At 33.7% G+C, this 12,899-nt stretch overlaps 1 protein-coding gene across 2 annotated transcripts in view; it reads right to left on the bottom strand.

Annotated features, from left to right (window-relative positions):
* Positions 1–12,899, bottom strand: part of TBC1D19 (TBC1 domain family member 19) — a 160,685-nt gene that overhangs the window by 54,844 nt on the left and 92,942 nt on the right. For both annotated transcript variants that reach the window (XM_007448810.1, XM_007448811.1), the window contains 3 exons: positions 11,696–11,734; positions 10,059–10,171; positions 1,218–1,292 (listed from right to left, as the gene is read on the bottom strand). In XM_007448810.1, the coding sequence (XP_007448872.1) occupies positions 1,218–1,292; positions 10,059–10,171; positions 11,696–11,734 (227 nt within the window). The remainder of the gene's footprint in view (positions 1–1,217; positions 1,293–10,058; positions 10,172–11,695; positions 11,735–12,899) is intronic.

The raw sequence follows: 12,899 nt of genomic DNA, 5'->3' as shown, positions 1-12,899 counted from the left end.
CAGCAGGAAAGGACAAAGTCTTCCACAGGCATGAGCCCTTATAACTGTATTTCAAGAGAATGGAAAATGAATGATTGCACGGGGGGCCCCCTCTCCAGAGAGGCACACCCCCAGCCTTGCACATCTCTTAGCTTCTGCACTTCCTCTTGTGCCCACCTGAACAGCAGCACCACTTCCATCTGCATTACTTTAGCATTTACACTTTATTATTTTTGTACATTTTTAATAACTCCTGCAGGAGCAGCCTGCCTGAGTTGTCCAATTCATCTCCCAATTATTGTTTCTGTTAGCATTTTAGTTACAAAAGTGCTATTTTTCCTATAAGCTCTTATTTTTAATGCATGATTTTGCAGAATGCAAGTTTTTTCCAGGAAAAAATGCATTTATCATTTACAGCCCAAATGCTGGTATCTACCACCCAAGGTAGCTAACAGGATCAGATGACAATCTATGTAAAGAGTTTGGAACAATGTATGGCACATAGTGAACAATCATTAAATGCTAGTAGTCACTGTTATAATTAACTTTGGTTATGTTTTACCCAGACAAATTTTTAGGTTCTTCTCTCCCCTGTTTCTGAGATCTGGAATAATATGCCCTTCTCCTCTATCTTACAAGTTCTAAATCTAAAATCCAAGTCTTTTAAACAACCCAATTATTAATCCAGAATCAGTCATATCCTATACCACGTTTTCAGCATCTGCATCTCGTCTCAATATCAGATGCCTGGAAACAAAAACTCAATGAATCCTTATCATAAAACTTGAGATGTGCTTAACTATATGTCTAGAAACTAAAAGAAATTAAAAATAAAACATGACTTCAAAATAATAAAATAAATAAGCAGGCCCTAAAGACTGTGAGACAAATAAGATTAAAAAATCCATAATCTCATTTTCCTTTTAGTTTCTTTTTATGTAGTTTGTGTGGAAAACTTGAATTTATAAGGACAGGAAATGCTTATCATTCTCTTAATCAATAAATGGGAGGGTCAGGAAAGGATTATGAGGACAGTTTCAAAGGGAAGGAGGATAACATTGAATAGAAACTGCAAATTTTGAAGGTCAAACTTAACTTTGTAAGTATAATGATCACTTAAAATTATTTTTCAAGTTTAATACGTATCATCATGCATAGTGCAGTCCCTACATGTTGAAGACTCAATAATTGCTTAATGATATTAATGAAATGGAAAAACTATGTATACTTTTACTTACTTTATAAATTAAACTGTCCACCAAAAGGTCATGTTGTATCACATTAGTCTTAAGCTGCTCATAATACAAGATATCCTAGATTTAAAAGTTAAACAAACAAAAACATTAAAAGTCAATCACATTTTAAATTCAGCCTCAAATAAATAATGCCTTTAATAAATAATGATCATTAATAGTATTATAAACACTAAGAGGATAAGGACTTTTTTTTTTTAATTTGTTTATTTTTGGCTGCATTGGGTCTTTGTTGCTGCGTGCCGTCTTTCTCTAGTTGCGGCCATCAGGGGCTACTCTTCGTTGTGGTGCATGGGCTTCTCATTGCGGTGGCTTCACAGGTTTCTCATTGCGGTGGCTTCTTCTGTTGCAGAGCTCGGGCTCTAGGCGTGTGGGCTTCAGTAGTTGTGGCTCGCGGGCTCTAGAGCACAGACTCAGTAGCTGTGGTATGTGGGCTCAGTTGCTCCGCAGCATGTGGGATCTTCCCGGACCAGGGCTTGAGCCTGTGTCCTCTGCATTGGCAGTCCGATTCCTAACCATTGCCCCACCAGGGAAGTTCCCAGGACTTTTTTTAATTCACTACTACAGTCTCCATGCCTGGCCAATAGTAGATGATCAATAAGTATACCTAATCCCATCCCTTAGGATAAAATCTGCTACCCGGTGGGTATTTAATCAATGTTTGCTAAATTGATTAACTGTAATTTAATAGCAAATGCAGGACTTCCCTGGTGGTGCAGTGGTTAAGAATCCGCCTGCCAATGCAGGGGACACGGGTTCGAGCCCTGGTCCAGGAAGATCCCACATGCTGCGGAGCAACTGAGCCCACGTGCCACAACTACTGAAGCCCGAGTGCCTAGAGCCTATGCTCTGCAACAAGAGAAGCCACTGCAATGAGAAGACTGTGCACCACAACGAAGAGTAGGCCCCACTCACTGCAACTAGAAAAAGCCCACATGCAGCAACGAAGACCCAATGCAGCCCAAAATAAATAAATTTATTTTTTTAAAAAAAGAAAAATATAGCAAATGCAGTATTTATTAAGTAATTACTAGGTGTCAGGAACTGTTGTACACATGAGTTAATCTATTTAATCCCACTACACATGAGTTAATCTATTTAATCCCATACCAACAAAATAAAACTGTTCAACAATGATTATTATTCCCATTTACATTTGAGAAATTAAGGCCCAGAGAAAGAAGTAACTTGCTGTCCAAGGCCACAAAGGTAGTAAGATTTGATCCCGGGAAAGCCCCGAAACCTATATAAAAACCCAGAATGACTACACTATACTGCCTTTCTAATATCTAAATTATTATAAAATAAAAAAGTTTAAACATACTAAACCAGCCCTGGTAGTAAAAGTAATCATAGAGCATATGAAAAACATCAGGGTTTTTTTTTAGATGAAAAATCCTTTATTATTCATTTTTTAGTTCAAAATATAATGATTATAACTATACAGAATCCTATGCAGTTAACCTGTACATGATTTAAGCACAGCTTGAGAAGATATATAAATTTCCAAGAGATAATGAGAAACACTCTCATCTCATCTGGCTAATGGACAAAAATAAGGGTTTAGGACTTTTAATGACATTGATCAATAGAATCAGCAGTGTACTTTTCTTTACATCTGAGTCCAGGTTTTTAGAAAAGTAAATAAAAATCAGTTATAGCACAGGGAACTCAGCTCAATATTCTGTAATAACCTAAATGGGAAAAGAATTTGAAAAAGAATAGATATATGTATATGTATAACTGAATCACTTTGCTGTACACCTGAACCTAACACACTGATAAGCAATGATACTCCAATATAAAATAAAAATTAAAAAAAATTGTAATAGCAAAAAAATCAGTTTTAAAAAAATAAAAGAATATGGTATTATATCAGTAACTCTAAACAGTGATAAGATTTGGCTAATGTTTAATTTAATAGAAAATAAGAAATAAGAAGGAAGAGAGGAAAGATAGGAAGAAGAGAAAAGGGGAGGAAAGGAAAAAGAAGAAAAGACAGGGGAAGGCAGAGAGGGAGGAGGGACATAAGACGTAATCCAGTTAAGCATCAGGCTAATAGTTGGTCAGGGTGTTCATAATAAATAATAAAGGTTAAAAAAAAAAAAAGGTTAAGACTAAATGGGTAGTAGTTGTGTTAAAGAGAGATGGAAATATCATCTCACTACTTCAGCTGATCCCTGTGTTCCTCCAAATCCCTCCATCCATGTCTTGGGCATTTTAGCCCTGGTTTCCACCCATATCCAAATACTGCTTGGCTCCATCAGTACATCCCAGTCTATGTGATTCTCTGTGAAGACATTCCCTCAAATAAGAGTTGTGGGACAGGTTCGTCTGGGACAAAGAATAATATCTGTTGCATGCAGCTGCCTTGGCAGGGTGGTGTCCAACCCTATGTTTCCTGAAACATGATTTCTTTGTCTTGAAAGATGCTTAATACACAGTTCTCTGATTTGAGGCAAAGTGCTCTTTGCATAAAGATAATCTGGGGATTTACTGGCTATTTTTAGTCATTTTAATTTTAATTAAAAAGCCTTACTTTGTTCTCATTCATGTTGTTTTGATTTCTTACCTAAAGCAAAATTATTTTACTATTTTATTTACCTTCTATTGTATTTATTAAATCCATCTCTCTGGCTAGAATAAGAAAACATTTTTAAAGGCAGGAACAGCACCTAATTCAAATACCAATCCTTGACAACTGGCAAAGGGCATAGTATTATACTTTAATGTCTTCTAGGGAACACAGTGGAAAAGCTAAGATGCTTAGAGTTATGCCTCTTTTTAAAAATAAAATAAGTTTAAAGTTACAAACTGATATATGACCATTAAAATAAGTGAAACAATCTAAAGCTGGATAAAGAAAAAGTTAATCATCTTTTCTTCTTCCCTGCCACCACACTGAAGAAACTAATGTTATTTGTACTGTATTTGTAACATTATTTGTAATTTGTATTCTTCCATACTTTTCTCCATGCCTATACAAATATATAGTCATATTTAAGGGTTTTAGTTGTTTTTTTAACATAAAATGGAATCATTCTATACTTATTTTTCAGTTTCTAGTGTATATCATGGTCATCTCTCTATGCCTTTTTCATAACTACATACACTTTAATATTTTTAAAGCTGTGCTACAGATGTATCACAATTTATTTAACCATTCCTTTAGCCTATAGATGACTACTCAGGTTGTTTCTAGTTGTTTGTCACTACAAATACTACAATAAATATCCTCATGCACATATGCTTTTGTATCTATGGGATAAACTGGCAAAGGTAGGATTGTAGGCTGAAGGCCACACACACACACACACACACACACACACACACACACACACACACACACACACATATCTGTAGTTGGACTACAAATTGCCTAACTACTTTCCAAAAAAGTATCAATTCAAATTCCCACCAGCAACCCATGAGAGCACAAAGCTTACCTATATCCTCACCATTTTAACTTTTCCATGGATGAAAAATGGTTATCTTACTGTTGTATTAATTTGCACTTTCCCAAATACTAATGAAGTTGACATTCTTTCATGTGCTTACTGGTCATTTGAATTTCCACGTCAATGACTTACATATTTTTCTATTAGATTACATTTATTTTATTAATTTGTCAGGCTCTTTATTGATAATGAGGATTAACCTTTTGTCATTTGTGTTACAAATACTTTTTCTTCAAATTAATATGTGTTGCTTGATTTTTGTTTATGGTATACATTGACAAATTTTAAAAAATTCTTTATGGCTTTGGATTTTCTTGCTTCCCTTAGGCAAGGCTCTCCTACATCACATGTTTATACAAATAGTTTTCTAGTTTTTTCTAAAATTGATATTTTTAATTTAAATGTTTATAACCTACGTGGAATTTATTTTTATATATGGTAAGCCAAAGTCTGAGTTTTGTTTCAGAAGGATGGTTATCAGCATCATTTATTAAATAAACCATGCATTTCCAATTGAAATAAAACTCCAACACCTCCCTATCAGAAATAGATTCAGCAGGCAGAAAATCAATAAGGTTGAAGTTGAACTCAACAACACCATCAATCAACTGGATATGATGGACACCTGTACACTACTTTATCCAGTAACAGTAGAATACACATTCTTCTCAAACTCACATGGAACATTCACTAAGATAGATCACATTCTGGGTCATAAAACATAGCCTTAACAAATTTAAAAGAATAGAAATCACACAATGTCTGCTCTCAGACCACAGTGGAATTAAACTAGAAATCAATAACAAAAAGATAACTGGAAAATCCCCAAATACAGGGAGATTAAACAACATACTTCTAAATAACACATGGGTCAAAGAAGAAATCTCAAGAGAAAGTTAAAAATATTTTGAACTAAATGAAAAGGTAACTTATTAAAATTTGTGGGATGTAGTAAAAGCAGTGCTTAGATGGAAATTTATAGAATTGAATGCATGCATAAATTAGAAAACAAGAAAGATCTAAAAATCAATAATCTAAGTTTCCACCTTAGGAAACTAGAAAAAGAAGAACAAATTAAATTGAAAGTAAGCAGAAGAAGAGAAATGATAGGAATTAGAGCAGAAATAAATGAAATTGAAAACAGGAAATCAATAGAGAAAAATAATTGAAACAAAAAGCTAGTTCTTTGAAAAGATCAATAAAACGAATGTGCCTTTAGCCAGGCTAACTAAAAAAAAAAAGAGAAAGGACACAAATTACCCAAATCAGAAATGAAAGAGGGTACATCACTATAGATCCTATGGACATTAAAAGGATAATAAAGGTATACTATGAACAATTCTCTGCCCACAAATTTGATAACCTAGATGAAATGGATCAATTACTTGAACAAGACAGAATTTGCTGAAACTCACACAAGAAGAAACAGACAATTGAAATAGGCCTACATCTATTAAAGTAATTGATTTAATAATTAATAAGTGTCTAAAACAGACAGTACCAGGCCCAGAGGGCCTCATTGGTGAATTCTACCAAACATTTAAGGAAGAAATTCTGCCAGTATTCTACAATCTCCTTCAGAGGACAGAAGCAGAGGGAATACTTCTTAATTCATTCTATGAGGCCAGCATTACCCTAATACCAAAGATATTATAAAACAAGAATTTATAAAATATAACAATTACCAATAATATAATAGGATATTTCAAGAGTATTTTGTATAAGCTTTGGCAAAAAAGATATTTAACAGTAATAAATTATGATTATAAAAAGCAATCTTTGAAAAGCAAAATAGCCCAAATTTTTAGCATCAGAGAATATTTACATTTTAGTATATGTATCTATTTTATATTTTATGCAGACCTACACTATCTCTTTAACTAAAGAAAAAAGGAAATATACTCTCAGGAAGTCAAAGAACTCACAGAACATTCCTAACAGTTTATACTTAATTGTTCATTAAGCATTTAGATGAGCTGACCATTTCTAGACGCTGTACAAGATACTGACTTTACAGATGATGAAGAAGAAAAAAATCCCTGTCCTCAGGTCCTCAATCTAGAAAGGGAGGCAGCCAAATAAAGTAAGAAGTATGGTATATGTTTCTCTGTCTTTAGGTCTTTGCTCCTGCACTGGCTATGGTGGGAGAAAAATGAAGGAAGTATCTAAGAGTAGCAGTGATGGAGTTGGGAGAAGACAAGGTAGAGGAGATATTAGGAAGGCTTCTCAGAAAAGGTGATGGAATAAACTGCACGTGAAAGAAAAGTAGACTATCCAAGAAGACAAAAGTCTGACAAGGTTTCTTTTTTTCCAGGTGGAAAGAGAAATAATTCAGCATCTCTTGGATGACCACAAATAAATTGAGGTAAAGGTTATACCTTTTCTTTTAGATATCATGAGTCTGATACACTTTCAGACCATGTATTAGAGTTCTGCAGGAAAGTGGAAATAAAAGTTTTAGGCTTAAGACAAAGTTTGGTTGAAAACAGGGTTGAAGCCATTATGGAAAAGGTGACTGTGGATGAGACAGTCCAGGGAAAATGTGCAGGGTGAGAAGAGGATCAAAATTGAATTCTGAGAAATACAAGCACTTGAGGTCTAGCAGGCGAACCCAAACGCAGACTTAAAAAAAAAGAAAAAAAGAAAAAGAGGGAAAGAAGAACTAAGAAAACAGGATGAACTAAATTAAAGACCAAGAATATTTCAAGGGCAGAATAGATAATAGTATCAAATGCAGTAGATGTAAAGACTAAAATGTATCCACTGTTCCTTGGTAACTTTAGCCAGGACAGTTATAGTCATGTAGTGGGGTGTATGCCAGACTATGGTAGACTGAGTGATTAATGGGATTAAGGAAGTAGGAGCATCTAGCATAGACTTTTCTTGCACAAGGTTTAGATGTAAAAGTAGAGGCAAGAACAGGTGCTGATGCAAGTAAGTTTACAGGTTTGGTGGAAGGAATTTGAATGAGTTCCTTCTGATGACTTCTGTTTTCTCTGGTTAGGAGAAGGTGAGATCTTTTGCTAAGACTCTGGAAATAAGCGGCTGAGGAGAGTGAAGGACGGAAACAGGCACTGGGAAGACTAGGTGAGCTGACCAGAAAGATCTAGGATGGTCAGGCATTATTGCAGACCTTTAGGTCAGGTTGTGGAGAACCTTATTGTGAAATCACTAAAGGAAATATTAAATGTTTATACTCATCTTGGCTATCTTATCAGTAAGCAAGAACCTAGAGCAAAGTATAAGACAATTTTCTACTTTTAATTAGCAAACTGAAATTAAGCAAAAAAATTTAAATATGAATGTTCACTAAATATGGATATTTTGATCCAGAGATCTAGAGAGCTGTAGAAAAGAAAATATATAAAAGCAATTCTTTTAAACTTATCACATATTTTCTTAAAAAGAGAAAAAAATCAAAGTTAAATAATGTTCTAGTAAAAGTACTAAATAAATTAACTGCTAGGAACTTAAAGCACTAAATCCCAAGTCTTTCTATTGAGGTAAGATTTTAAAAATAGCTTTATGAGTGTGAAATTTGAAATACTCCATTTATCTAACTCCTCAACTATGATGCATTTGTATGTGTAGCTTATTTTAAGTGACTGAAAAGTAATTGAACAAAAAGTTCTGATAAAGTATTCTTCATAAGAAGTAAGTATTCTCCCTCTCTCTGTCTCTCGCTCTCTCCCCCTCCACCCTCTAACGTACCACCTACAACAATTATTTCGGAACCGCTATAGTTTGTTCAGGTCACACATTTACAGTGAAAATAAGTGTAAGAGATAGAAAATGTTTTATTCAATAAAATCAAGATTGCCTTCTGATAATATTAATTTCTATTTACAAATTTGCCATTTTGAATATAGAAAATCAAGATAACTTAACTCCAGAATTCAAGTGTAAAAACTGCCTTTGAACTTTATACAATCATTATCTGGGATTACTACTTTTATTCTACAACTATACTTCTGGAAAAATTCTAAATCTATTTTTGAAATGGTAGTAGTTAGCTCCTCTGCAGAGACAGGACTTGCTAACTTAGCTCCTGATCAGCGAAGTTGGTAGGTCATCTACACAGGTCAGGACAAGAATTACTACCTCTTCTACAAGAGTTGATACACTCACAAAAAATGCCCAGCATACACTCAAAACTGTTTTGTAAACTGTTACTTTTAAAGTGTCACCTCAAAACATCAGTAGTATCATTTGGTTTAAAACTGCTCTAAAATAAATCACAAGGTTTATTCTTTCAAAAAGGAAGCAAGTGATTTTTGATAGTGCTGTTCAGAGCAGGAGATTTAAAACACACACACACACACACACACACACACACACACACACAAGCATGCATACATAATTTGCAAAGGTTACAGGTGTAGTTTTTATAATATATGTTAATAATGCTCGATTTTCTTAAAAACTGCATTATTATAAATTATAATTAATTTATAACATAATTACATGTAATATGTAATTACTATTGCTACCATCAATGGTGACCTGTTATATCAAGTACTGTGTTAATAAAAGACTCACATAGATTTCATTTAATTCTTTCAACCACACTGGGATATAAAAATTATTACCTATATCTAAGTATGGGTAAGTTGCAGTTTGAAGAAATTTAACTCACTCAATGTCTTATTTCAAATAAGTTGAGGGAGCTAGGAGTTGAAACTAGGTCATATGATTCTAAACAAAACCCATGTTTTTAACTGCTAGGTTAGGGAACTATTAGTTTGCTATTTATTAAAATCTTTAAATAGATGACTTATAGGATCAGTGGGCTTCAGAAAAAAAAAAAATCTCCAAAATATTTCAAAAAGAATCAATATCTTACACTTGTTTCTTTATTTAATCTATTACCTGTCTGTTGGTGATTTCTCTTCATATTCATTTTATTTCCTAAAATAAGATGTTCTTATACTTAGAAAAATAACATTCCCACATAATCTGTCAATTTTTAAGCCCATTAAAAATCATGCATATTTTGAAAGTAACTGTAGGGACAAAATAGTCATTTACATATATCGAGCTGTCCATCTTTATTTCTCCCTATTATAACTCCCAGTTCTACCACACATCTTCACTGATCTGGATTGGTGACTCCACTTCTTAAGATTTTACTTATTGTTCTGTTGTATGTATAGGTTCACACTATCCAACTAATTATTAATAACAAAAACGTCTATGTTAAGCACACAGTGATTAAATTATATGTCAATCTTATCTTAGAACTCTAAACTACAGTGAATTTGAAAATTAAAAAGGAAGTAAATATTAGACTAAGAAAAAAATATTTCTACTTTGAATGCAGGTCTTTGAAAAACAAATATCAAATCTGGCCCATCCTTTTTCTTCTTACCTCAGGTTGGCTGGAAATATTCAAAATGAGAGCCCATAATTCAGCTCTCAGTGCTGTGGGACTTCCTTGTCTGATATACTGTTGAGCAGCAGCACTATCTTGTTCTGATAGAACTGTCAAAAGTATATTAAAATCTCATTAGAAAATTTATAATGTAAGAAATAACATTGAAATCTTTAAAAATCTTTTGGGAAGCTAACATTTCATCTTTATGTCTAACATAATTGCATCATATCTTGACAATCTTCTTTTACTCTCAGATTTTTGATGTGGCCTTATTTACAGCCCTGTAAGTTTCAAGCTGTAAGCTCCTCCACCTCCTACCCCACTAGGTGAAAGTTTTTAATGTAGGTACCTTGATTTCACTGTGCTTTAACTATAGCTCCATGGATGTGAAACTTGTGATGCATATATAGAATAATTTTTGGATTTCATGATCACATGAAGTCATAGCTACAGAAACCCTAAATTTCTTATGCATATTCTACTAAGTCATGAATGTTCTAGTATTTGGAAGTGGTATGCTATTTGAAGTATTATGACTGAGAATTCTAAAGAATGTAGATATCCATTCTATTCGATGACTTTTTAGCTATCTGCCAAAATCAACAGAAAAGAGGGATTTTTAAAGAAGTAAAAACAAAAAAGATCTGATAACCTTTTAAAAAGGCCAAAAATTATTCATAAGCAGTCAAGTTCACAAAATTAATATATTATCCTTTTGTTTTCATCTTTATGTTAATGAAAATACTAGCTATTATTAAGTCTGCAAATTAAGCCCCCCTCCAAAACAAACAAACAAAACCAAAAAATAAAAACAAAAGAAGAAATACTAGACAACTGCTGATATTTGTCAAACAGTTTTGTTTTCTTATATTTTCTTCTTAAAAGAAAAAGGAAAAAAATCTTACACTAAATGAGAATGAAACAAAGGGGCCACATGATAACCTGCAATTGTGTTTAATGAAAATATCAAATCATACAAATGCAGTCTTCTAAATAAATAGGATTCTGAAAAATTGAACTAGGGAGTTTAGAACATGATAATATAATTGCCATAGAAGGTTTATTCTGACACAAAGACTTACCTGCACTTCATATTTCAAAGACAAAACAGTATTTATAAAAATAAGGAAAAGAATCTTAAAAAAATGGGGAAAATTTATTCTCCAGAACGCTAACAGCTGCTTCAGTTATTAAGCCCTACCATGGTGAACAGTCGCTGGGAAGTGTGACAGCTATTATTTTCTCCTGATGCAGGAGCATATTCCTATTAACACTAATGAGAAGGGTGTGGGCAGATCAAAGAGAGAACCTGGCTCTTTGATTTTAAAATGAAATTCTACTGTTGAATGGATTAAGCTAATATCCTTGAGAAATGCGTGCCTGCATTTATCATTTCCTTTTTAGTGAACCATCTGTGTACTTCTTTACCTGACATTTACTGATAAAACCAAATTGATGCATTTCCCCTCTTTATAAAGATTCCCATAGTTTTATTTACATTGTTAAATTTTATTCCTTTTTAGGTCTTTAGCTTCTCGGAGATTAAATTTCAGTTGAGGGTATACGATACAGACATTTACTTGAGACTATCTCATTTTCAGAAATTAAAATAAGTATAATCAAAAGCTTACCTTTTTGCCCAATACGTACATGCTCATTTTCAAAAAGTTCTAAAAATAATAAATAAAATTATTAGACACAAATATAATCAGCCACATTTAGAATAACATTATGTAAATGTTTTCTGGTGTTGATGCTTTTAATTATTTTCAAAGCTGAATGGCTCTCCAGGAAACTATAAGAATATTTATCTTTATATGTGGAAAAATCTTTTTTCTAAGTTATTTCAAGTTTGTAGAAATGAAAAGGAAGTATATTTAATCAGAGGAGAAGATTAATAAACTAATTTTCTTTGTTAAAATAATACAGAATATCTTCTCACAACACAAATGTTTGTCCATTCATCTTTGACTTTTTTTTCCTAAAAACAAAACAAAACTTATTGATAGCTTTATTTGCAAATCCCTACTTCTACTCTAATCTACCATGAAAGCAAATCTAATAAAAGCCTTAATACTTTATAGGAAATCCCACTATACAAATGCCATTTAAAAAGACTTTATGGGAGAAACAAAGATTTGTTTTTTGTTTGTTTGTTTTTGCGGTACGCGGGCCTCTCACTGTTGTGGCCTCTTCCGTTGCGGAGCACAGGCTCCGGACGCACAGTCTCAGCGGCCATGGCTCACGGGCCCAGTCGCTCCGCTGCATGTGGGATCTTCCCGGACCGGGGCACGAACCCGTGTCCCCTGCATCGGCAGGCGGACACTCAACCACTGCGCCACCAGGGAAGCCCCAAAGATTTGTTTTTAAAGTACCAATCATAATGGAAATAACCTCCTAAACTAGATCATATTAAAACCAAGAAACATCTGTTCATCAAAAGATACCACTGAGAGTGAAAAGGTAAGTCACAGAGTGGAAGACTGTATTTGCAATACATGTATCCAGCAAAGGACTTGTACTTAGAACATGTAAAGCACTCCCGGTAAGTCAATTTAAAAAAGACAACTATCTGACACAAATAGGCAGAAGCTGTGAACAGGTTCTTTACAAAAGAGGTAATACAAAGGACCAATAAACATATGAAAAGATGCCCAACCACATCAGTCACCAGAGAAATGCAACTAAAACCATTATGAAATACACACCCATCACAATGGCTAAAATGAAAAAGACTGACAATTCTAAATGCAAAGGAAATGGAGCAAATGAGCTTCTCATACAAAGGTGGTAGGAGTGTAAATCAGTACAGCCATCTTGGAAAACTGTTTGGCA

Source organism: Lipotes vexillifer, unplaced genomic scaffold (assembly GCF_000442215.2).
Source record: "Lipotes vexillifer unplaced genomic scaffold, Lipotes_vexillifer_v1.1 scaffold100, whole genome shotgun sequence".
NCBI classification, from domain to species: domain Eukaryota; kingdom Metazoa; phylum Chordata; class Mammalia; order Artiodactyla; family Lipotidae; genus Lipotes; species Lipotes vexillifer.
The sequence above is the reverse complement of the archived record's forward strand: the minus strand, read 5'-3'. Positions and strand labels throughout refer to the sequence as shown.